This window comes from Aythya ferina, assembly GCF_964211825.1.
Source record: "Aythya ferina genome assembly, chromosome: 24".
NCBI classification, from domain to species: domain Eukaryota; kingdom Metazoa; phylum Chordata; class Aves; order Anseriformes; family Anatidae; genus Aythya; species Aythya ferina.
The window spans coordinates 481,410-506,741 of record NC_140322.1 but is presented as its reverse complement, the minus strand read 5'-3'; the positions used below and the strand labels follow the sequence as shown (position 1 = coordinate 506,741).

General features: G+C 40.6%; 1 protein-coding gene across 1 annotated transcript; it reads right to left on the bottom strand.

The window, feature by feature from the left end:
• Positions 1-913: 913 nt before the first annotated feature.
• On the bottom strand, positions 914-24,461 carry MYOM3 (myomesin 3; the record flags this gene model as incomplete). Its single annotated transcript, XM_084497005.1, has 36 exons — positions 914-1,626; positions 2,686-2,741; positions 2,832-2,854; positions 2,980-3,016; positions 3,637-3,800; positions 4,619-4,724; positions 5,147-5,185; positions 5,512-5,599; positions 6,211-6,321; positions 6,607-6,674; positions 7,362-7,421; positions 8,580-8,724; positions 10,359-10,495; positions 10,627-10,671; positions 11,169-11,278; positions 11,629-11,785; positions 12,002-12,116; positions 12,193-12,371; positions 12,866-12,992; positions 13,168-13,355; positions 14,030-14,151; positions 14,791-14,965; positions 15,843-16,026; positions 16,895-17,022; positions 17,351-17,404; positions 17,736-17,935; positions 18,028-18,169; positions 18,465-18,626; positions 19,651-19,791; positions 19,993-20,037; positions 21,228-21,316; positions 21,959-22,054; positions 22,861-23,018; positions 23,262-23,421; positions 24,119-24,193; positions 24,355-24,461. The coding sequence occupies 36 exons, from the start codon at positions 24,459-24,461 to the stop codon at positions 1,330-1,332; spliced, it is 4,290 nt and encodes a 1,429-aa protein (XP_084353131.1). The 3' UTR covers positions 914-1,329.
• Between the last annotated feature and the right edge of the window lie 871 nt (positions 24,462-25,332).

The window sequence follows — 25,332 nt, the reverse complement described above, 5'->3', positions numbered from 1 at the left end:
GGAACATTGCTTGGAGACTGAAATGAAAGGAGTAAATGTAATGTGTTACTTTTCTTCTCACCAACTGCACCAAGAATTCTTCAGTCATTATAGACAGTGAGTGATATTCCTTGCTGTCTGTGCAAGAATGGTTGTTGATTTTGGAAGGCATTCACTAGATTGTGTGTCTTGCAATTATATTGCTTAATTCAAATAGAGCCTATATCCCAGGGGTAGCTGACCTTTCTAAGTTAACTTTTGTTACTCTATACAGGTCAGTAATTCTTCTATTTGAACAGGAAAACAATTCTGATCTTTTTCTTACAAATTAACATTATTATTATTATTAGCAAATAAGAATTCAGACACAAAGAGCCAGTTGCCCATAGTGTAGGAAATGGTTATATTCAAGCCTATTTTACTTCTAATTCTGATTAGCAGACAGCATCTGAGGATCTAAGAAAACTTGTGCTCCAATTCTGATTTATTTGCTGAATAAATGACTGTAGCTGTATGGCTCTGTCAGGAATACAGTCAGTCTTTCTCTCTCCCAGACATGGTTTTACTGGTAGGAGCTGGGAGTGTAGGTATCGCTTTAGAGCATTTGAGAGCCCACACTTTCTTCTGCATTCGTAACAGTCCAACGTAACTAATAAACATAAAAATTGTTTAATTCTAAAGAGTATAGGTGTGCTGGAGGATGGAAGGATCTGGGTCCAACTTTGTGGACTTTCACTCAATCCTCTTGTGTAAGCGTATTGCTGCGTGTCAGTGCAGAGAGAAGCTGAACGTGTTCCTCTGTGAAGCACCAGGCCTCATTTTCTTCCCGTATGGCTTAAGTCTGTGAAGGTGAATACTTCAAGACTTTCACACAGTACTTATGAAAATTCTTCACTTCTAACTCATTTCAAAATGGATGTACTGATGACAGTGCTAAGGTGTCACTCAGGTTATAAGTTTAATAATATAGACATAAACATTGCTCAGCTACAAGATAATCAGTAACACATGAGGATTTAATACAAAAACAAACAACAACACACACACACACACACAAAAAGAACAAAAACCCTCTACTAAAGGCCTAGTTTTCATGCGCATGAATCCTCTGGAATTTCCCACACAACATAACTTGGCAGGAAAGCGTTTTCTCTGTAAAGTGAGCATGCAAGTGTGTGCATGCACCCACACACAAGTGAGAATTGTTTTCTAGTAACCATCAAAATAAAAATACTAAAATAATACTGAAATAAAAATGGAGATATGAGACTGAATTTTAGGGTGGAGACATTTGAGTGAATCCAAAGGAGTCAAATTTCTTTTAATTTCAATGAGATATAGTTGCCTAATTCATTTAGGCTTTCTCATTACAGTTTCCACCTGGGTCTTTTCATCTGTTCCTACTGGTATCTCTCCATGCTTATAGACACTGATAGTAACCTGCCCTGTTTCAGAGCCATATTTGTTCTTGACATAGATGCTGTATTTTCCTGTGTCTTCATTGCAGACTTTCTCTATGGTAATTGTGACAACTGTCCCCTTCACATCCATTTTGTAACGATCTTTAAAGACGATAACCTTCTCATTTTTGAACCAAGTGATTTCTGGGTAAGGATCTCCAGATACACAGCAAGTTAAACACAGGGTCTGTTGTAAAACAGAGAGATTACAAACACGTAACTGAGCAAAGAAATTCATTGATGTGAGATTAAGAAAAATAAAAATCAAGATCAGGAGAAGTCCACCAGGGCTGCTTATTGACTGCATTGTGCATTATGGATTATATTATATGATGTGTTCGTCAAATAGCACACGTACTTTTATCTCAGGTCTTTGTTTTATAAACTGAGAGTGATGTCTCCTGAAAGATAACTATTATTTAAAAATGTTTATTTTTAAAGTTGTTACTTTGCAATTGCATTTAATTGGCTGTCTAGTTTGTGGCTATAAGAAATGGTGGTCCTTAATTAAATTTTATTGCTGTTCTGTGCAGCTTCTATGGAACTAGAAAATTCTTATGATATTGACTTTCACAACCTTGGTAATAAAGTGTCAGAAATGACCTGAGGCGTTTTAAGCACTTGGCAAATTCTTCTAGGTTTTTAGTAGGTGAGATTCCAGGACTGTCCATTTCCTTTTCCTGATATCTTCCAGTATAATCAGGATTAACCTAAGTTCACGGGGCCTGACTAATATTTGTGCTGCTGTCTTTTTACAACTTTCTTACACCATGAAGTGGCACTTAAATAGACACAAGAATTTGCAATTACTTTACAGACTTGTTACTTATTTTGCCTGTGTAGTAGTAAATGGGAATGTGACCCAGAAATGTAGGTATCAAGTTTACATAATGGGAAAAACCAGGTTCAGCACTTAACCCCTGGTCTAGTTGTATTTTATGGGAAGACAACAGAAAGGATCTAACTGGGAAACAGACCTAGAAAGCATCTGTTACACCTGTGACCTGACAGAAGATTCTGTGCCAGGGAAAGCACCTGTAAGTGCAGAAGCACGTGCACATTCGGAAGCACATCAACAACAAATGGGACTGACACAGGTGGCACAGAGGGTACCACTTTGCTCCTTCAGCAGTAGTTCTGGAAAGCTCCTGGAACCGCACAGGAGGGAGACGGCAGGAGCCTTCTCCCAGCAGTCCTTCTCGTGTCTGTGCAAGGCCCAGTTACACGGACAGTTACTCAATATTACCTTGTCCTCCATGATGGTGGCAACATCTGGCAGACCTTGAACAACTCTGGCACGACCTGGGAATAAGCAAATACGACCTTTTAGTTTTACTTATCTGTGTACCACTTGGCTGTGTTTGGCAGAAGGAAGGAAATTCATTTACTTACACTTTTCTGCTACTGCTGCTTCTCTGAAAATGAAGAGAGAGAGATAAAATTATAGCGGTTTTATTTATTAGGCCTTGTATTCTCAGTATAGAATATGACACCTGAAATGGATTAGTTTGGCTGTGAAAATAGTTAGGCAGAAACTTACTTTAGCCTTCTGTGCTCAGCCAGGGCATCTTCAAAGGCTGCAAGGAAAGAAATGTTTTTAGGGAAAGTTGCTGTTTATTTCTTTTGACAGTAGGTTTAATGTAATATATCGGGTTTGGAAATGCAGGTATTTGTGTGCACAGCTACATCTAATTAACTATCACTTATACATTATACATGCCTTAAGGAAGTAAGAATGTACTTATAAAGTACTGAAATAAGTGGAGCCTGATATTCCCTTTCCTCAGAAGGAAAAGAATCCTTTGGACTGTTTGGAAAAGCCTTTGTAAACCTGAAGCAATGTTCTCTTTTCCAGGGTGCTGCTTGTAAGCTCTGGCAGCCTCGGGGGAACCCCACATGTCCCGGGAGCAGCTGTCCTCCCACTCATCCTTCCCCCAGCAGCTCCTTATGCTCTGGCAGCAAGGTGCCCTAAAGACTTGGGTCCCTTCTGCTGCTCCATTCTCCTCTCCTCAGGTTTCCTTTGACTTTTATGGGCAGTTCATTGTCTTTCTGAACCCAGTTTCGTAGCATGTTGTCATGGAACCAAACCTCCAGCTCAAACACGAGAGAGAGGAATTGCTGCCAATGGTTTGAAGGAATCCTGGAGAGCAGCTCAGGTAGATCTGATTCCCGTGGCCGTGCTGTTGACTCAGTTTACCTTGCCCAGACAAGTCCGTTGACAGCTTGTGAGTGTCATTCCCATCAAATAACTCCAGGACGTATTTTCCCTTATCTGCATCTGTGGGGTTCAGGATGTGAAGCCAGATCTGATTCATCGTGCTCCCAGCTTTCAGTCTGTCACGACTTTCCACTTGCTTCTCCCTAAGCAAACAAATTATATAATTTCAATACTATTTAGCAGAGCTGCATAAATTAGAGTGATAACTTTCTGTTAGTCCTAAACCACTTAGAACAAGGAGGTGGGAGTCAGGACCTCACTGTGCATTTCATGGAGAGTTACGGACTCACTCACTTGAAAATCTCACTGGGCATCTATCTCTGTGTTTGGGCAGTTTGCCAAAGCTCTACAAACCCTACCATAGACCTCCTGATTCTTATGGACGAGATTAAATAGGATGTAGGCATCACATACGTTTAGCCCTTAAACATCATACAAGGAGGCCAATTTTTAATATGTCTGTAGGAGATGTGTAATAAAAAGGCATTTCTCTATTTGACCAAGATGTTATGAGGCTAAATTAGCTCATGTTTGGAAAGAATGTTGTAACGTTTGGGAATATTTGTTTCTCACAGTGGGGTAATATGATTTATGGAAGTGTAAGATAGTAGACATAAAGGACTTGGGAAAAAATGACAGATTCCTTTCCTGTTTGTAACCAAGGTGGCTGTAACTGAGCGGTACCTTAAATTATTATTCTAGTAAAGATGACCACTTGTAAATATTTATGCAATGCTAAGATAAAAATAGCACGACTTGTTTATTTTGGAATTCCCAGACATGATTCAGATTTCAGAGAGAGTTGTGGTTTTCAGTCTTTACCCTGATAAATCTCCCATTGCCTTAGAAAATAAGGATTCAGGCCTAAGATGCTTAATTTTTATGATAAAAAAGCAACATTTTTATGATGTACAAGCAACAGTACCCCCACAAGCCTTGCAAATGTCTTTTGGGGACTTACTTGTGATACCAGGTTGTTTTCATGTAGTCTGTGTAGTACTTCACATCCGTGTAGATTTTGATGCCTTCTTCAGTAGGCTGAATTTTCAGAGGTGAAGCAGAAAGAGCTGATAGTATAATTGAAAAACTGAAATTGAGGAGGACATCCAAGAATATCCATGTAATTTTACATGCTATGCAAACAAAATCCCAAGCAACATATTAACATTTCTCTCTGGAGAATGTGGCTAGCTGAACGTTCAACTTGCCCAAATTCACATAGCAAGCGCTGTGACAAGGAGCAGGCTGCTGGCACGTAAAGGTCACAGGAATAATTTGTAAGTGCAGAGGATTTTATGTCCCTGGGCACACATACTGACCATCCCCACTGACACTTTAAAGGTGCTTTTGATGCCAAAGGAATATGCAATGGGCCGTGTTGTACCTGAGGTGGTAAATATTGCCCTGGTGAGCTGTTTGCTCCGATTGTGGCACCCCACCTTTTCCCCCTGCTGTAATTACTGGACCAGCTGAAGAGAAAGGGACGTACCGCTGATCCTGCACAGCTCCTTCAGGAGGTCTTCAAAGGCTGCAAAGACATAATGATATTTAACTAACCATGCACTATTTAGCAGATCACATCTGATCTACTAACTTAATTTCATTATGTTTAGAATATATCAGTTATTCTTTGTCTTCTTCTGTTGCAAAGCTTACTGGGTATGGGGGTTTTGTCACCAGTTTGTTTATTTTTAGATGCTGTATTTTTTACTGTATTTAGATGCTCCTATCTTCCTTAGCACTCAACATCTGCAGTTGAAGACGTGGTAACAAGTTATGAAATTTGTTTTTAGATCCAAAATGAATCCAGGCAGGTGTGTATGTGTAATATTGCCATATACAAGGTTCTCTTACATCCTTTTGTGAGATCAAGTTGGGTGTAGTCTTCTCCTCGGTCATCTGAAACAAGTGCTTTGTACTGGCCCTCATCTGCTTTGGTTATCTGTCAAATACGTATGTACATAGATAATAATAAAACAGGACAAAACAACAACAAAAAAGGACAATGGAATCTTCACATATTATTGAAATAAGGAAGGACTTCGAAAAGGCAGAGAGCTGAGATTTTCGTCTTCCCTGGATTGAGGCTGGACTGATCAGAAAGGATGGCAAAAGAAGAAAGTGGGATTCAAGTTAGCCATGCAGAGATCTGCACCACCACGCTGCCTTTCCTCAGCTGTAGTCCCCTGAGGCAGAGTTGAGACTACAGCGGGCATTAGCTCAGCGTGTCTGGCCTTCTCTGCAGGTTAAGCCTTAAATTTCATTCAGTCATTTCAGTAATGAGCACAGTAACTTTTTTTTTTTCTTCTTTGACTAAAGTTTGTCTCCAGAACGGGCAACAAATCTTGCTCAGAAAACCTGCAGAGCCCACACTTAAACTTTTCACAGCCACTCACTGCTAAAAACATCTAATTCAGCTGGCTATAGCATTAATTCTTCTTTCATTTAGTGGGCACTACCCAAAACACAAATTGAACGTTACGTGTAAGATAACCCTATGTTTGCACGTTGACGTGACTGCCGGTGCTGCTGAGTTGCTTTTATGTTTTTCACCTTTTTAACACAAAGAGTTCCTATCCCAGTCTGTGGATCAAACACGCCGCCTGTTCGTGCCTTCTTATTGAAGAACCACTGGAAGCTGGTGTCCTTTCTCAGGTTCGTTGCCTGTTTAAAGTCAAGGTTTAGAAGTCAGGTTCTCAAGTGTATTTTGTTTCTGAATGCCAACATGCCCTGATGCAAAACATCACTTGCATTACAGGATTGGTGTAAGAATTCTGGAAACTTCCTTTATTGAAAATTCTGCCCAAGATATACTATCTCTTACCCTTCATTGGTCTGCAAATAACCATTTAAAGGAGCATTGTTTGTTCCCATCCCTTAAATTTCGCACTTAAAATTTAATGCTAAAGGAATTCAGGCTGTGCAGTTGCATCACAGAGATGTACGTACCTTGCAGGTAAGGAGTACTTCACAGCTCTCAGTAACCTTCCATCTCAAATTCTCTATAAAATACGGGCCTATAAAAGAAAATAAGTGTTTTTTTTTGCTGTACAGTTCCACAGCTCCTAATTAGCTACAGAAATGCCCCCATCTAGTGGCGAATCCCAGCAGTGGTGCTCGTTGGGAGAGTTTCATGCTTTTTAGTTTTGCATACACCAGGCACCAGTTTACAGCACACAATTTTTGCTGCTCTTGTAATGTCCTAAGGCAACAGATCTTATGTTTGTTGAGGAATCATACCTTAAAATGATGTTAGTGTTGATGCCTAGGATGCCTTTACTGAATGACAGCTTTGCATGCAGTCAGTGTGGGATATGAGAGAGATTTTCTGAGTGAAGTGCAACAGAATAGACAAGTTGTATACTTTCTAATTTTTCTTCCTGAATATTCCTGTAGGGGTAAACTGAGGGGAAAGTTGCTTTATACACAGCTTAAACTTATACTGTGCATCTCTGAAGACAGGCGACTGTGCCCCTGGCCCTCTCTGGTACGGCAGCTGCTGGTGGATCCTTGTATCCCAGTTAGAAGGGGATGATCATCTTTCCAACTGTAATATTTTTTTCTCTGAAACTGTTTTATAAACTTTCTTATCCATGAATGTAAGATGGGGGATAAAGTGAAAGTGGGACACATGATCTTTTTAAACATGTCTAGAGAACCTTGTTTACTTCTCTGGTAAGTCATTAACCTTCAGCTTATCTTACCCTGCTTTTTCTTCCATTCTCTCCGTTTTGCATCAGCCTCCTCTGCGACTTTAGCAAAACCTGTAAGAACAGTGATTGTCAAAGTCAACAAAAGCACCTGTTTCTTAGTATAACACTAGAGATTTCTGGTTGCAAAGGGTGCTATCATAAGAGCTCTGATAGATGTTTGTAAGGTGTCCTAGTACCGGTTACCTCTGGCCTCACAGAACCTTGAGCAGATCAGTACCATCCTTTTCTTGATTGTACTGGTTGCCAAGTCTGTGATATTTATCATCATGAACAGAAGGGTCTTTGGAGACCTGATCATTATGCATTTAGGAAATGAAATAGGACTTTTGACCATACAAAAATATAGGCTAGAAACCCTGAAATTAAAATGTTTTAAAAGTAGGAAACACAAAGGAAGGCAGAGAGCATAAAATTTACCTCACTTTTAGACAACTGTATGCAACTTGAGGTTTCTCTACTTCTTTCATCATCACTAAAGAAAAATGTGCACTTACAGAGCACAAGTCAAGCTCATTTTCTATTCTGAACTTAACGTGTGCTGGATCACCCCATGAGAGCCCGGTTGTAAGGTTGCTTGAAATCATCAAATTGTTTGCAAGAACTGAAGATGGAGATAGAGAGTGTATGGGGAAGAATTTGAATGCTAATCTTGTTGCTTCCTGTTTTTAATTTATTGAAGAGTCTCTCTGTACTAGCACATACAAGGACCCTGCATGTTTCATGTTTATCTTTCTTTGTTGCTTGGACTTGCCTTCATTACAATCGACACTAGTTTCTTTATTGCATTTGGTTTGATGCAACTGACCAGCTGTTAAATACGCTGAATTTTCAACCTGATCCTGTCCTGAAATAAATAGGTACGTATCATAATACTTGCCATACAGTTTGCTGCCAAGATACAGGCAGTTTGACATAGCAAGATAATAATGTAAGACATTTGGAAACAATAACTAAACTAGATTCACTAGATGTTTTACTTTAGCAGATCATTTATATCATCAGGAACCCTATTTGTAAGACCAAAAGCTTCAATTTATGTTAAAGAGAAGAGAAATACAGATTATTTCTTACACAATTGACTTTAAATGTATGCTAAAATTTGTTCTCCGCATTCCCAGTGTGCCAGTATAGCTGTCAGAAATACTTTAGTGCCTCGAAAAATTTCCACTCAGCATGGCAGTCTATATTTGATACTGAATTTCCACTTACGTTCATCCAAAAGAACTAGGGTGAATTGATTTTTAGCTTTTCCATCTTGCAGCTGGGCTGTGTACATCCCTTTATCATCATCACAGAAATTCTGGATTATCAGTTCTACCAGACCTTTTCCTTTGACAAAGTTTATTTTATGTGTCTGTGTAAAACAAAGCAAATAAGATAAATTAAATAGCTTTTCCACAGAGGAGCAGTTCCAAGGCTAGATCCTGGCACATCTTTCACAAGACACTCAGACACCAGAGTCCCATTATGTATGTATCCTCATATATTTCCCTCATCCTACAGGTGTAATGAGGCCACTGCACTCTGGTATTCTGTGTTCTGTGATTCATCTATTCTTTGCTTGTGCACTTAGGCACAGCAGAATTGCATGCAGCAGAGCTTTTCTCCAGGAGGAAGTTTCTGTTAAAACCACACAACACAATGCATTCTTTCTTGTTGCGTATTACAGAGTTTTCACCCTGCCAGGATCTCTATTATTTTTAGTATAATGAAAGTAATCACATATTTGGGCAATTATAAGTAATATTGCCACCCTCTGACACCGTGCAACCACTACTGAATCTTTTACACACACACCCCGAAACCTGCCAGACACTTACATGTAAATACCTTAAATGTAAATACCATCCTTAGGCCTCACCTCCTTGTTTGCTCTAGGCAAATATTATTGTTACAAAGAGCCTGGCAAACACTTTGTAATCACGCATTACTATGTCAGTTCTCCAGTGTAGAAAAGACAGTTCTTATAATAGGCAAAAGTCTTCAATAAATTCACTACACATTGCTTTAAAAAACCAGCCCTCCCCCCAAAACCAGGAATGATTGCAATAAAAGCTCTGAAAATCTTTGGTGTACTCCTATCCCTTTGTTGTATCTGTGGTGGTTTTTTGTTTTGTTTTGCTTTTTTGTTATCTTGGCATTGCTACACTGCATTTTAACTGACAGGCACGTGATTTATGGTGTTCTTCATTCTCAACTGTTCTCCATTCTGCTCCTGTCATTCCAAATGCTTTTTAAATGTTAAAATATTAACTTGATATGGGAAGACAAGGAAGAGGCTAGAACTCTTTTGAAAAAATATATCAGAAGGTAGGAGTGTATTGTAACATGTGATGCAGTGTTATTTCCAGTTATTTCCAGAGCAATAAATCACTTTCATCTGCTCTTAGAATTCATTATCTGTATGCAGTTCAAAGAGTGAGGGTGGATACCTTGCAGCTTTGCTTGTTAAAATAGAAGAAAAAATATCCTGCCTCATTGTCAGAGATGGTATATTTCTTTACCATCCTCTTAAATGAGTTCAGATCATTCACTAAGAGGAAGCTCTCAGTCCTGCACAGGTGCATCTAGTATCAGATGAATGGGACATGGCTGGGCTTTGTTGGAAAATCCATGTGTAAAAGGGAAATCTGCTGCAGCACAGTTGACAGAGGCAGCTTCTCATGGTGGGAGGAATGCTGGCTAAGGAGAAGGTGTTCTCTGCATCTTACCACTGAGGTTTCTGCTGGCCGTAGCACTGAGGAGGACTGCCCTGCCTTTAACTGAGCGTCAGTCCTGTGGCTGTGCATGCTACTAAGGCCAGACAGCTTGAGAAGCAGACAGTTGGCTTTCTGCTTATGCACAGTGGGAAATCAAGGCACAGAGCCTCCCAAAAGCACATATCAAAATGTCTGATGGTAATTTAGAAAGTGTGGGATGTGCCCAGTTGGTCTACTTCCCTGTTCAGCAAGGGGAAAGTAAGTCAGAATTAAAAATACCCAAACGTACTGGAGTACTTTTAAGCTCCTTCTCATTGAAGATTAAATGCAGTTCTGCGTTTGGTGACAGCTTTTCAACCTCCAGCCACAGCCGCACTTCTCCTTTCTCCAGAACATCAACATTCCACCCAGATATCAGCTTTATCACTGGAAAACAAAGAGAACCACCAAGGGGAATTCATATATAAACCACAGAACTTGGCTCAGCCAGGATTATGCCAGAGTTCCCCTTTCAGAATCTATCTATATGGTAGTGGCCTCAGCCTGGTTCAACTTACACGGGTTCCTGATTTCATGGCTACGTTTCAGTAACTTGTCCAGGTCTGAAATGCAAAGAATAAGAAATCATTTAGACTAGTACAACTAGGCCAAATCAAAATCATTATATAAATTGGGCTTAATTTGTCAATGAACTTTGTTTATGTCAAGAAGAAGATAATAAGTACAAAACATTCCATAGCAGGGAGGGTCTGAAGTGGTGGTGAAGACAGTTCTTAGTTATGTCCAAACAGAACGTTGGTTCTATCAACTTGAGAAATATTTTAAAGTTTTAAATAACTGTGATAGTGTAGCTGTGTGTGAAATCTGAACTCTAATGGAAAAACGACCTTCCAGGACTATGGTATCTTTTTGTAGGGGACTGGAAAAGAAACTGCCCTTCGGCCTTCAGGGAATGAGAAACATCTTTCTAATGATACCCCTATCATCAAGTGACATCAGTCACTTACTATTCCTCTAGGAGAAGCTTTCCTCCAAACATCTCCATACTAGAAAATTATGGCACATTAGATTTTGGTGCTTGTTAATTATCAGTTTTTACCTTCTTTTGTTAAAGTGCAGCTGGCAGAGATATCTTCATCTACATCTGTGACCTCCACTGAATATACCCCCAAGTCCTTTTCTGATGGGTTTGTCAGTATAAGCTTAGATCTTGAAAGTAATAATAGAAAAAATATTTTGTTTAAAATTTATGCTTTTTGTAAAAGAATACAATACATTTGATACATCTGGAACATCACATGTACGTGACACTGAGAAGCAAGGCAAAAGCATGAACAATATAAGGGATGTTATTTCCCTTCTGTGACCTGACCATTTCCCTGCCTGCCCCATTCCACAGACAGCAGAGCTGGGAATCGGGGAGATTTGCAGAAGTTCACCAGTTTACTTGTATACTGGGAGGAGAGGGAAACCTTTGCCCTCACATTTTTCTCTGTGTTTAAGGCATTCTTTATTCCACAGTCCACAATTCATTTTCTCAGTGTGCATAATGTACTCACTTATTGCCCTTCTCTTCAGTCCGAACTCTGTCAGCATCTGGTGGTCCTTCATAGTCCTTTGACCAGATAAATTCAGAAGAGTCATTCTTCTCAGGAGCTTCAAAAGCCATATAAATGAGACCCTCTTCATCAACCCCAAGTTCGATTTCATTTGTGCCTGTATGACAAAGCAAACAAAGGAAAAAATAACACCGCAAAACATCCCTTACCAAAACAGGTAACATCTGGACATCCGGCTTAAAGGCCAGAGAGTGTACAGCTAGAGTAAATTCATTTGGGCAGATTAATTTGCTAATCTTTATTTTGACTCAGGCTTTTTCTTGCTATGGAACATGTAGCTAATATTTAAAATCTCACCACTTCAGTTTCATACCAGGCTTGGTTTTAGCCACCACAGGATCTGAGGGGAGCGAAGGGGGCCCAATTCCAGCCTTGTTCAGTGCTCTTACTCGGAAGATAAAGCATTTCCCTGTCTCTAGATCTGAAACCTGTAGGAACCAGGGACAGGAATTAACATAAGGCTGAATGAGAAGCGACATTTGGATAGTAAGTGCACATACAGACCTTCATGTGGGTGGTGGCTACGGGCTGCTTGTTTATTTGCTTCCATTCCTCTGACCCTTCCTCACACACATCCACGTAGTATCCTGTAACTGGACCTGCACCTGTGTACAGCGGGGCTTGCCAGTGTAGCATCAGGGACGAGTCTCTTACTTCTGTGAACTTCACGTCATAAGGAGGGCCTGTCCGGAGAAGAGTGGGCTGTCAAGCAATAACATTAGAAATGCAAGCAGGCGCACATCGTTTGAGTTTGAGATCAGAAAGCAAAGCTTTTTGTTAAAAAGTGAATAGTGGGCCCACAGGTGGTGCTTTCTATGCTATTCAACCATACAAGTTCTAGAAACATAGGTTCTAGGGGAAAAAAAAGCATACATCAGCTGGTTTGATGTTATGTGCTCTGGTGTAATATACAAAGATGTTAGGGTATTTGATCCAGATTCTTCATTCTCTGGAAACAATATTATTAAAAATACCTTGATGCTAGTCGTGTGTAATGCAGAAATAATATGCTACATCTGAATCAGAAGGTCCCCAGAAGTGTTTGTGTGCATCTGTACACCGGGACCCAGCCGTGTACAGATTTAGTCTTCAGAAGTCCCTCGGAGTCACAGAAGAGTGAGAAGATACCTGGTGTAGCTGGTGATACTCTTCTGCCTGTTCTTTTTGTGAGAGGTACCTGGTTCTGGCATTGTCCATTCCTCACACTTGAACGTGTCGCTGGGTTCAGACACTTCCCCAACACCAGCCATGTTCACTGCACAAGCCCGGAATTCATAGAGGTGCCCTTCCTTGAGGTTGCCAACCTTTGGGTTCAGAAGCACAAAGAGATTATTGGCATGGCCTTGCATGGTAGCACTCTTATGGGGCATGGGGAAAGTTCTGGACTAGAGGAAGTAGAGGAAGAGCAGCTCATCTCGTGTTGGAGCTAGGGTTCCCACTACGCATGAGGAAGCTCAGTATTATATCTGAAATTCATACCGTGTAAACTCGTTGGGGAATTGGCTGAATGTTGACTTCATGCCAGTCGAGTTCAGATGTATCGTGCTGGTCTAGGAAGTAGCCCAGAAGCTTTGTTCCTCCTCGGCGCTTCGGGGGCTTCCAGCCGATGGTCATCTCGCTCTTCCCACAGCTCAGCAGCACGAACCCGCGGGGCGCGGACGGCCGGGCTGCACAGTGAAGGGAAGGAGGAAGGACGGCGGTGTTCAGTGCGGGCTTGGGGTCTGGGGACTGGGGAAGGAGGTGTACGCATTGGGTAAAGCAGGGAGAGGAGAGCCCTGTGTGTGCAGAGCAGATGTGACGCTATTTATATTAAGGCTCCTTAATATCACTTTTATAGCGTAAAAGGATTGAGAAGTGAGCAGATTCCTATTCAGATGCCACAAGAAAAGTCATGGAAATGTTTCAGGGCATTTCTTGCATGTCACTTTATATTTTGTCTGTTAGGAAAGATAAACACAGTGAGTTGGTATAAAGGTGAAGGCTGAGGGTCAGCTCCTGTCTTAATGTGGTGGGTAGGTCTTTGTGATTGCTCTGGAGAAATTCACATTGCTGATTTCAAGACACCGGTAAAACTGCACTTAAAACGTTCACTTGTACCAGTACCAAATGAATACTGTAAGCGTTAACACACTCCTTTGTCAAAATGCTAATTAACTTTGCTCACCCCTGACATGTATAATTAGTAACAGAACCAGGGGGGTGCAAAAAAATACATTCCTCTTGCTTTTGTTTGCTTATCTGCTCACTGTTATTACCACTGTGTGTCACAATAGCTATGTATGATAGATACATCTTGGAGGGGGTTATTTTTTGTGTGTATGTGTATTTATATACTATTTACCAATAGCTGGCCTGACAATGATAGGATCCGTCTCTGGTGAGCTTTCGCTTAGTCCAGCCTCGCTGACAGATTTCACACAGAAGACATACTCCTTTCCAGGCTGCAGCCCAGGAACAGTAAATCTAGGAGAGAAAATTACTGTGTTTGTATTTGACTCTTCAGAGTACAGGTAAACAGTCCTCTGAACAGACAGCAATATATTTTAATAAGGCAATGTTCCTTGCAAAGCCATGATTTGCCGTTACAGATTAAAGAGCACTGTGCCACATAAAACGGCTACCGATAAATCGGACATTAAGTACAGATCAGATACCGAGAGGTGCAATGCTGCTGTCTGGCACTGCCAGTAGAATAAATAGGAATTCTAATGGACTTTTTGGTTGACATGTGGCCCCCACAGTTAGAGAGGTTTTCTGAATCCCCTGTGTGAGTGACACCAACTTACTCTCTGGAAAGCAGGCAGAAAAATGGAATGTGGTTCTGCTGGTCATGCCACAAGGTCTGTCTTCTGCAGACCCAGAGCCTGAAGATGCACACAGACCTTGCTGTCAGTCTGGCTTTGGATGTAAAAGTAAGACTGGGCATTTCAGCATGTGAGCAATACTTCATGCTAAAAGAGGACGTGGTGTTTGCGTGTGTGCATGCCTGTGTGTGCAGAGAAGGAAGTTCTTTTTTTATCTGAAATACGACTCCAGCCATACACAGAGGAATCCAAGCTGGCACCCTGTCTTCTCTCAGTGCAGTATAACAACTGAACTCACTCGTTACATGTCACAGGCTTATTATTGACGGTTTGCCATCCTTCTGTCCCAGTTTCCCGACAATATATGTAGTAGCCAAGAGGCTCCAGACCATCCTTTAACTTATCCCACTGCAAAACAACAGATGTCTTGGTGTCTCTGAAAGCTAAAACCTGAGAAGGTGGTGGCAGAGTAGCTACAAAAGAAAAAAATGAAAATAGAAAAATAGTTTATAGTTTATAAGTAAAAAACTTATAAATTCAAAGGTTCTCATAAGTGAGTTGAGCTGTATTATGTATTCATCTTTTCTAGAGCTTCACTTTCAAATCAGAGCAAAATACCATAGACATTGTCCTGGTCCACAGCCTAAGTGTTTATGTTTGGGTTTGTGATTCCTCATACTCATGTACACCTACGTAACCTCTGAATCAGCGTGCAAACGAGACTCGTATATTAACTCTCACATGACTCCACTGTGAAACGGGACCTGCTTCACTCTTGACAAAAAGGACAGCATTAATGAATACTAGGGCAGCTTTAATATGAGGATAAATAAAATATAAGAGAAAGAGATAGTCCTCTCTGTGTAATGGAAACATGTGCATGAGTCTTTGCATCTCTTACTGTCATGTTATTCCTGGGAAGGAAACAGAACAAGTCAGCCCTTCAGGGACTGCTCCTTTCTCTGAAGCCCCCAAGACAGGCTCCTTCAGCAAGCACAGCTGTATCGTTCCTTCTGACACGGGCCTGTGCAGCCTCGTTTTTTTTTTTTTTTTTTAGAGTGCTGGAAGCATACTTGGATTAAACACAGGCTTCAACTGTCCCTTACTTAATTAAATGTAATTCTCCCATCATTGCTTGGTTAGATTTACACTGCACTGACCAACTGCAAAGTAATTAAACAAGCATTTAAGGCATTAAGAGATTTCCTGCTATCAAAGCAACTGCTGTGTAATAATATAACATGAAATTTAAAGGAAGCAGGGTGGGGGCAGGGGGAACCCACACATGAATTTCATAGTACATCTCCTTTTCCATATCATTAGTGTAGTGCACATTAGTGAAATAATTACCCAGTTTGGCTCCAGCAGTTATGGGTTCACTGGGCAGGGATGGCTCACTGATTCCGTACTTGTTAACGGATCGCACGCGGAAGCAATATGATTTTCCCTTAACAAGATCAAAGAGTGCAAATCTTGGGGAATTAACTGGCGTATCCAGATTAACCATTTGCCAGGAGTTGCTGCCTACAATTGACTGTAAAGAAAAAGGTGATGATTTTCAACTTGTGAAAGTTTAAAACCCTTCTGAGGAATAACAAAGTCAATCTTTATAGGAAAGTATTAAAACAACCAACCAACCAACCAACACCAAAATAGAGATGATATACTTCTTGTTGATAAACTCAAACTTTTCTTCCATGGCAACAGAGGGCCCCTTTGCAACAGAAATGGTACAGCAGGTGGGAAATGAATACATATAGAAGGAAATCAGTAGGAGATACTAATTAATTAGCAAAGGGGTTAGAGGGGAACAGCAAAGTGAACTACTGTGCAGTTCTTCACGGCTCTTCCCCTCCTAGGGGCCCACAGGGCAGGAACAGTCCTGTTACAACTCCGCTACCACTGTATGGTGTAAAACTCACTAATTTATTCTTTGCTAATTATTGCTATGTAAGTTGGTGTCAGAGTCAGGATCATGGCTCTAGTAAGCTGTGGAGCTGGAGAGAGGCCGAGAAAGTTCTGCAGTCCCCTGTGCAGTGAGCAGTGCTGGTGAAGCAGAGGCAGCTTCCCCTTAGAGCAGCCTTTTAGGGTGTCTCACCCTAGTAAGGGACTGACCACATTTCCAGGATAGCAGGGCAATTCAGCTCCTTTGCCTCCCTTCTACTTTGTGCCAAGGTTTTCAGGAGAAACATGATTTTTTATTTTTTTTAAGATGGGAGGAAACCTCTCCCTTAGAAGCGGTGACAAATTATTTTCACTGACTACTGTAAGCATCCACCAGCAGTTATTAACAGTCAATAAATGTCAATAAATATTGGCCTGTGCTATAGGCCATATGAGAAATAAACAGTTCTGTTCAGGAGTAGCAGCAGTTTCCCTTCCATGTGATAATATTTTCTTACCTTTTCCACGTAGTAATTCAGTGGCTCTCTGCCTCTTGGGTCTGGTTCATCCCAGGCCAAAGCCACATAATCTTCTCTGACCTCACTTGCGTGAACGTTGGTGGGTGGCAAAGGAACTTTAATGTGTCCTATAGGAAGTCAGAATAGAATATGCTTTAGTTATAATGTAGCAGAAAAGTGTTCTTTTAAAACAGATTATGTTTTCCCACTTTAAAGTAAGATTTTTTTAGTATAGAAGAAGAGACTTTGCTCAGTCAGATAATGACTGGATGAGGGGGAATGGTTTTAAACTAAAAGAGAGGAGATTTAGATTAGACGTTAAAGAGGGTGCTTTCCATTCCTTGTGCGGCTTGCAGTTATGTTTTACCATGTCCTGAGTCATGTTAGTACTGATCTCGTTGCTCTATAACAATCATTTCTCTCTGAGACAATGGCTCAGTATAAATGTGAACATACCTTCCAGGTCATCCTTGAAAATTTCTATCTTCCTGCCTTCGTCATATGGAATAACTGGAATGTTAAACAGGACAGCGTTATCCAGTAAGAGATACAGAACTGTGTCAAAATGCTTGGAGCTTGTCAGAAAAGACAGATCAGACCGTGTAATTTAATTATATGCATAGTTGTATACATTTCATCACACATTTAATGAAACGTCCCAAGAGTGGTTGATCTTTTCTGTTTCAGAATAGTACTGAGGTGGGTTTAGCAAACGCACAGCACGGCAGTATGTTGCAATGAGGTTTGTGAGAATGAGGCGAATCTGGACAAACTGCATTCATTTATACCTGCAGCCTCACATTGTACCTGCAGAGCACATGTTCCTGGTTTCAGAACGTACCTGTCACTCTCTTGTCCTTGCTGGGGTCATACGTTGTAACTGGAGCGCTGGTTTTTGAAGGATGACTGATGCCGGCTTTATTGACAGCCTTTACTCGGAACTGGTATGTCTGTCCTTCAGTGAGGCCCAGGACCGGGTATCTGCAGGTTTTCACAGGCCTGTCATTGCACGGGACCCACTCCTCTGACCCGGCAACACACCTGGAAAGGAACACAGCCTGTGGAGTTCCTGCGGGTCTTTGTCCACAACATAACGATGAGCTTTCCTGCTCCGGGATGGCCAACATACAGACCTTTCAATAAAATATCCGAGGATTGGGCTTCCTCCATTATCACTGGGTGCTACCCAAGAAAGAATCAAGCAATCTTTATTTACGTCATGGCATTTCACATTGAGCGGGGATCCAGGTGCACCAGGCGTTTCTGCTGCGGCATCTGTGGAAACAGCAAGTTACGGTGGTCAAGGTTTTTTCTTCTCTGTACTAAAACTTGACCTCAGTAACTTGATTTTAACTTGATTTACTGAGTGAAAGGGCCTACATCTCAGTAATGCAAGTCATATTTTCTAGAACCTTAATCACAACTCAAAACAGGATTTGGACATTCTATTAATTGTACCCATGCACATAATTGGGACACGTTTTCTTGAGAATGAGGCTGTGAAATCCTTTATGCCAAGGTATTAGGAAAGGAGCTTTTTGTTCCAAGTAGGACAGTATCCTGATAATACCTCTAACAAACACGTAAGTGGTCTGCTCCTTATATCCATCCAGTGAGGGGACACGGATAGTGTAAAATCCCTCGTCTTCTTTGTGAGCACATGACACTGTCAGAGAAGCTTCCCGGTCTTGGTACTTTAATTTATGACATTCTGAGTTCTGCAGCAACTCACCTGTGAAGCATGAAAAGAGGTAAAGGATCTCCACTTGAACTGGTGGAGTCAGGATCACTGTATTTCCAAATGTGAAAACAAAACCAAAAATAACAACAAAACAGAGCAAGAAAAGGAGTCTGCGAGACAATTCTGCTGCTATGATTGTTGTGCGTCTGAGATACAGTCCTAAACTCTGATCCTACTTGGTGGCTGTCCCTCTGTGTTCTCTTTGTACACAAAACACAGCGCAGAAAGAGTGGACCTTATCCTGAAGAGCTTGTAATTAAAGCAATAAAATGCAGCTTTAAACAAATTGAGTAAAAGGTGCTCTTCACACCAGGTAACTGGATGCTCTGAGGTTTGCCAAATACTTTACCAGCTCTGCCTGAGAACACATTGCCATGTAGCCTGCAGGATCTTCTGCCTGAGTAGCCCTCAAACCCCAGAAAGCAGGATGGCACATGCTATACATTTTGCATATATTTATCAAATCCGGAATTGCTCAGAAATACAAACTATAGCCAAATTCTCCTCAGATCACTAAAACTCAATAGGTCCTGTTATTTTTGTGGCTGATTATGGTGTAAGTGCTGAAAAGGCAAGAGGCATCTTAATATGTTGCCTCTGCTTTCCAAAACTTAATAACACAAAGAATTACCAGTCTGGCTAAGACGGACGTCCTTGTCTGGCAGCAGAGCAACACAGGATAGTCAGAAGGTGTTTTTTTTCTCCATCTTTTCAGTGACTTAACAGCAAACACTTTGAGCTACCACTGTATAGAACTAGGGCTCTTAAACTATTCTTACAAGCAGAAATAAGTCATTACCTCCAAACCATTGGAGTGCTGTCATCCTTTTACAAGTGAGGAAAGCATGCCAATTAAATAATAGCACCTATAGCTTGAGAAGAGCTGAGAGCAGCTCATGAATTCAGAATTCTAATTCTCTTCTGTAAACATTAGATCACAGCTGTGAAATTAAATGGTATATTGAGATGTGTATATGTATACAAGCTTATATGAGCTTAGCTATTGAATACAAACCATCTCTGAACCAGGCAATGTCTCGCTGATGTTCAAGTAAATCAGAGGAGAAGTAACAGGAGAGGGTGAATGGCTCCTTTTCTCTTGAAAATAAGGGTTTCATTGAAAAGGCAAAATCTGCCTCTCTGGCGATAAGGGATCCTATGAAATTAAAACAAATTTCAGCATGAGCAAGACTTCACAGAGTCTTCTTTCTTGTAGTTTTTTTATTATATTAAGAGTGGTATCTGAGCCTTGCACTTTTCATTTGCAATCAAGCTAATAGGAAAAACTATAGCTCAGAAAAGCCAGCTTGCTTCAGGATATAAGTCAAAGAAATAATAGTAATAGCCATTTACTTACTTCTGTATATTTCTGAATCAAATCCCGACTCTTTACCATAATATTCTATAAGACAAGAAGGAAATACCTTTAGGAAATTTCATGCCAGTGTTTATCTTCCCCTCAGATGTGTACAACGATATCAGCACATTTTAAAATAAAATTATTGAGTCACATTTTTCTGTGTGCATATGCATCTCCAAATGGTATTCAGATGTGATCAAAATACAGCATGCAAAGAGTAAAGATGATAATAAAATAACCCATGACAGAGCCAAGAATATATTACAGCACCACCAACAAATACACTATCTATCTAAACCAAAAAAGACCCCTGGGTTTGCAGTTCATTCAGCCAGACACCTCTCATGGCACAACCTTTGAGGTCTCCAAAGCAAACCTCTTCACCTCCTATTCATGTTACCATTTAAATTGCTCCCTGGACTCTCAGTCCCACTGGAGGCATTTAGTTGTCTGCAATTCTGTAGGTCTATTTTTTTTTTAAATGACAAAATTTTTATCTATATGTGGTTATATAGAGAGAGGAAGTATGAGCAGCTAAACTATGATCCTTTGAGACTTCATTGCATATTTCTTAAAGCTTTATATAATTTAAATTTTTAAGTAGCGGTGGTTTACTTTTTTCACCACATCTGAATTTGGCTTGTGCCAGTCTCCAGACAGTCTATGCCAGTTACTGTATTTGCTCCTGGTGGTTACTGATTTGAGAGAGGGGTACGGTATTCCATGTAGTATTGCACCAAGAGATCCACATGAAAGTCACAGCAAGTGTTAACCAATTTCTTTCTTAATTTTTGAAATGCAAGACACTCCTTCCAATCCTGTTATGTATTGTAGTCATTGAGTATGTTTGGCTGTTTTAGATCAGTCCAGAAAAAAAAAAACAAGTTTCTAAATTTAGTACAAATTCAGCACAGTAGAAAGACAGCTGTGTCCATATGGAATCTGAAAGATTTTGCCTGAGATCAAAAGTGATGGAGAAAGGGAAGTTGTTTTAAGAGCCATTACATATTGATTGGTGGTTGCTAAAAATTAGTTTATTTAGCTATGCTTTTCCCCCACTAATACATGAGAGGAATTTTCCTATCTTATTGACAGAGTTTTCACTTCTTTCTCTGTTTTTCCAGAGTGCTCTTTTTCTTTTTTTTTAAATTGATTTAACATATAGAATTGAAACTATTTTGAAGAATCTCAAGGATTTGAAAATTTAAAACTAAAAAACATTTTCTACTTACTCCTGACGAGCACTGTAGCAAATGAGTAAGCCTCGCCGTACTGATTCTTAATTTCAACACTATATTCAGCAGAATCTTCCATGGAGCATCTGAAAAAATATTTCCCCTTCATTTAAGGTTTCAATCATTATTCATACTTTACAGGACAAAAGTTAGAAGCAGATGGTTGCTTTTCATCAAGAAAGTGTCTTTCCTTTTGACTGTGGATATTACTTATATATATATATATATTATTTTTTTTTTAATACACACAAGCAGAAGATTTCACGTTATGAGCAAGCAAAAGACCTGTAGAACGCTAAGCTCCAGTGAAGATATGCAGGAATATTTATCACCTATATAGGTCACAGGGTTGTTGAGCTGATGTCATTTTGATTACATTGATCAAGTAATTGGTCAATGTAGCAATTCATATTGGTATGTTTGCTTGTGAAGTGCTCCTAATGTGCAGGGCACTACCCTTAATGACAATGTTTTGGCCATGCCTAAAAAAAAGGAGTAAAAATTAATAAGGCTGTGAGATTTCTGTAAAAAAAATTTAAACCTTCTGAACCGTTGATATCACTCACTGATAGCAAAGGCTTAGCTCAAATACAACACACTAAAGTCAAGCAGGGTCAGATGCCAGAAGAATTATCCTTTTTGTTTAGCATACACAGACTGGATGTTTCAGGAGAACAGGTCTTACTCAACTGAAAAAAACACCTCACAAACAAGAGTATATCCATTACCTGCTGATCTGCAGGGTCAACATCCCAAACTTGTTTTTTATCTTGTATTTTCCTGCCGGGGCTAGGCGAAGATCGATAGGGACTCCGTTTTTATACCTAGTTGAACACAAAGGTGACACAAAGGTGCTGAGGAAGGGATGAAGAGACTGGCTGGTAAAATTAACACCTTATTTTAAAATTAGTGACAGTCAAACACGACAGAGGTACAGAGGAGTAGACAAGTGCTTAGGCAGCCTCTTGCAGTTGTCTGCCTGCGAAGTCAGCAGTAATCCAAAGGTTTGCATGCTTCAAAGCTTCCATGGGAGGAATGGTCAATCACTTTAACAAACTGATCAAAGAACACTCTGCCAATTGTTTTCTGAGGCAATCTTTCATTTATTTCTGTCCTTCTGTTATTAATGGTTATTAACACTGCAGTCAGGCCTGGTACATAACTCTTCCTTTCCTGCATGCTGATAAATAAGCAGGGCTGAGTAAGTAAAAGAGTTGGTTCGGTTTTCACAAATTGTAGGACTGATGGCATCAAAGCCAGAACTTGTGTGGTACCCAAGGTAGCCAAGACTTGCTGGTGTGCGTATGCAGGGTGAATTAGTGCTGGCAGGAGATTCTGGTTTCCGAGCACCAAGGGAAGCAGGGAGATCAGTGTGGACATCAGTCCCATCCCAAAGGAGCCCCATAGGACTGCTGACTGTCTTCAGGGCCCACTAAATACCTCACGTCTGTACCAGTCCTAACAGTCAAACTGAAGAAGGGACCTAAACTGAAAGTATTTTCTGTGATCCTTAAGCTCTCCCTTCCTCCTTTCTGTGAGGACCCAGATGTTGCTCCTCCAGTTGCCCCTGAAATGCACACACTTCGTCAACCACGCGGGCAGGATGAGTTGTTGGTATCAGCGGACATACCAGGTAACCTGTGGGGGTGGCGAAGCCAGGACTGTGCACGCCAGCGTCACTTCCATCCTCTCCCACACAGCGTGTACCCGGAGGGGGATCCAGAACATAGGAGGGCGCCCAGAACGCAGCTCGATGTAGTCCTTCTCCATCTGTGCCTTCTCTACAGCCTGTGACAAAGATAGACTAAATAAAGGCAATGGAAAGGGATTATTTCCAATTACACAAACACTTTTACACAAGGGACATGTACAATAACGCTTCAGGGGCAGGAGTATAAGGCCTTGTCCTTATTGCTGATGGTATAGAGGTTGTCCCAACACCTGTTTAGGATCTTCTCCAGAATGCTACTTCGTGTTGGCAATTACAACCCTGTTGGCATTTCTGCTACCAATAGAGACATCTTTTCTGACCTTCCTCCGAAGGGCCTTCCGGTCAGCTCTCACACGCAGCAGCCTGCAGTTCCTAATAACCTCCTTTTCGAGCTTTTCCATCTCATTTCCAAACCGAACCCTCTTTTGCCCCCTCTGCTCAAGCTCTAGGATGGCAGCTTCTCTTCTTAGCTTGTGATCTCTGCAAGAGTATATTAAAAGCCAACAAATTTTAGGATAATGCCTTATATTTATTTTTGCATTGTTTTATAGTACATAGTTTTGTTTAAATCTAAACAAGTATTACAGACAGAAACATCGTTTTTTATTTACAATGGGGTATGATGACAAGCAATCATGTGTCATAAAAGCGAACAGTGCTACCAAAAGAGATAATAGTATAATAACTCAAGAAGGGAATCTGCTATTTGACCACTTTTAATCCCATATGGGTAATTGGCAGAGGGATTAGAGAAGAGGGGTGTTGCTCACTACGTAGGTTGTTCAGCCCTCACAGAAGGATGGACAGCAGGATCGCTGCCAAGATTTTCTGGAAAGAGGGGTGAGTTCCTCTGTTACCATTAATATTAATACATATACAGATATTAATACAGATACAGATATTAATCTGACTCTGTATCTTCAATTTATTCCTATGAAATATAGTTTCTCTTAAGCCCTGGCTTATGAGGGCTCATCATCACAGGTACCAAGGCAATGTAATTTAGTTTCCTGCATTTTTGTAGAGGTTTGTTTGTTTGTTTGTTTGTTTGTTTTTAAGGGAAGAACTCTTGATTGAACCTGGTCTTTTTGATTCCAATGAAATGAGCTGGCACCTGTGACCCCTATACAAAGGCGATACAATGCTTGTATTTGAGTTATAATGATTTCTGACTTACTGTGGTATCTCAGAGGTCAGTGCAAGGGCAGCTGCTATGGATAACTCTGAAAGGCTGAACGTCTCTTCTTCCTCACTTCCAGAGGCAGACACACATAAAAAGAATCCAGACAAATGTCCATAATTTCATAAATTCAAAATTCAACAAATCTGTGAGTGTTTGGTACTGAGTGTAATGCTGTAGAAAGTCCTGTCTGGACAGGATTTGCTCAAACTATCCCTGTCTGTGTGGCTTACCTGGTTTTGAACCTTTTCTTTCTAGTTGTGGAGGTCATTTGCAAGCTCTGTTTCCTTTCCTCCTTTTGCTCCTCCTCTCTGTGGTGGAAAAAGGTTCGACTTCCCATGCTGGAAATGAACTTTCTTGCTGGAATAGAGTAAAACAGAAAGTGGCTTTCAAAGCTTAACAGTATTGCTTTCAGTTACCGTTAAATCCTTGCTTTGCTTTGATGTTCAAGGACCATGAAAGAAAGTTCATGTAATACTACCTTCTGGCATTTGAACTATGAAAGAAGTTTGTTTTGTGATGGTTCAGTGAAAAATGGAATCAGATGATCAAATTAATAAGTCTTTATAGGCAGCTGAGGTTGTAACAGAACAGAAGGCAGGCAACATTTTATGGGCAGATTTGTTTTCCAAAGGCTGATGCTCTAAAGCTGCTGGATCTTCCAGGGTGTTCCATTAGATCAGACCCCCAATATAGCATGCAGGCAAATGAGGAGCATCATGAGAAGGGAGATCAGAGGGACATAGAAGATCAGGGATAAAATAAGATATGGGACATTAGATAGTGAGATACAGAGGAAAAGTTTAGAAAATAAGCAGATTTTCAGTCTAGAAACTATTACAGGGGTATCTGATGCCAGATAGCCTGTGACCTGACATCCAGATTGCAGTTGCACCATGTTCTGACCTTGCCTGGATGTGCCAGGGGTTGGATAAGGCAGCACTGCTGCATCACAGGCTGCTGTGTGGGAATTGCTTGGTGTCTGTGACAACTGGAAAATTCAAGTGGGTTTTCTGAAACTGATCTTTTGCAGACACAGATCAATTCTTCACTCCAAATATCCCATCTGTGTATCTTAAGCTGCTGGCAGTTCCAGTCAATACTTCAATGGGATAATGCTTTATCCAGTCCTCTGAGTGCCTCCTGCTTCTTCTTAGGTCTTGTAAAAAGTTGGTAAATTGTGAAGAAAGCTAGCATCCTTCAAACACTAG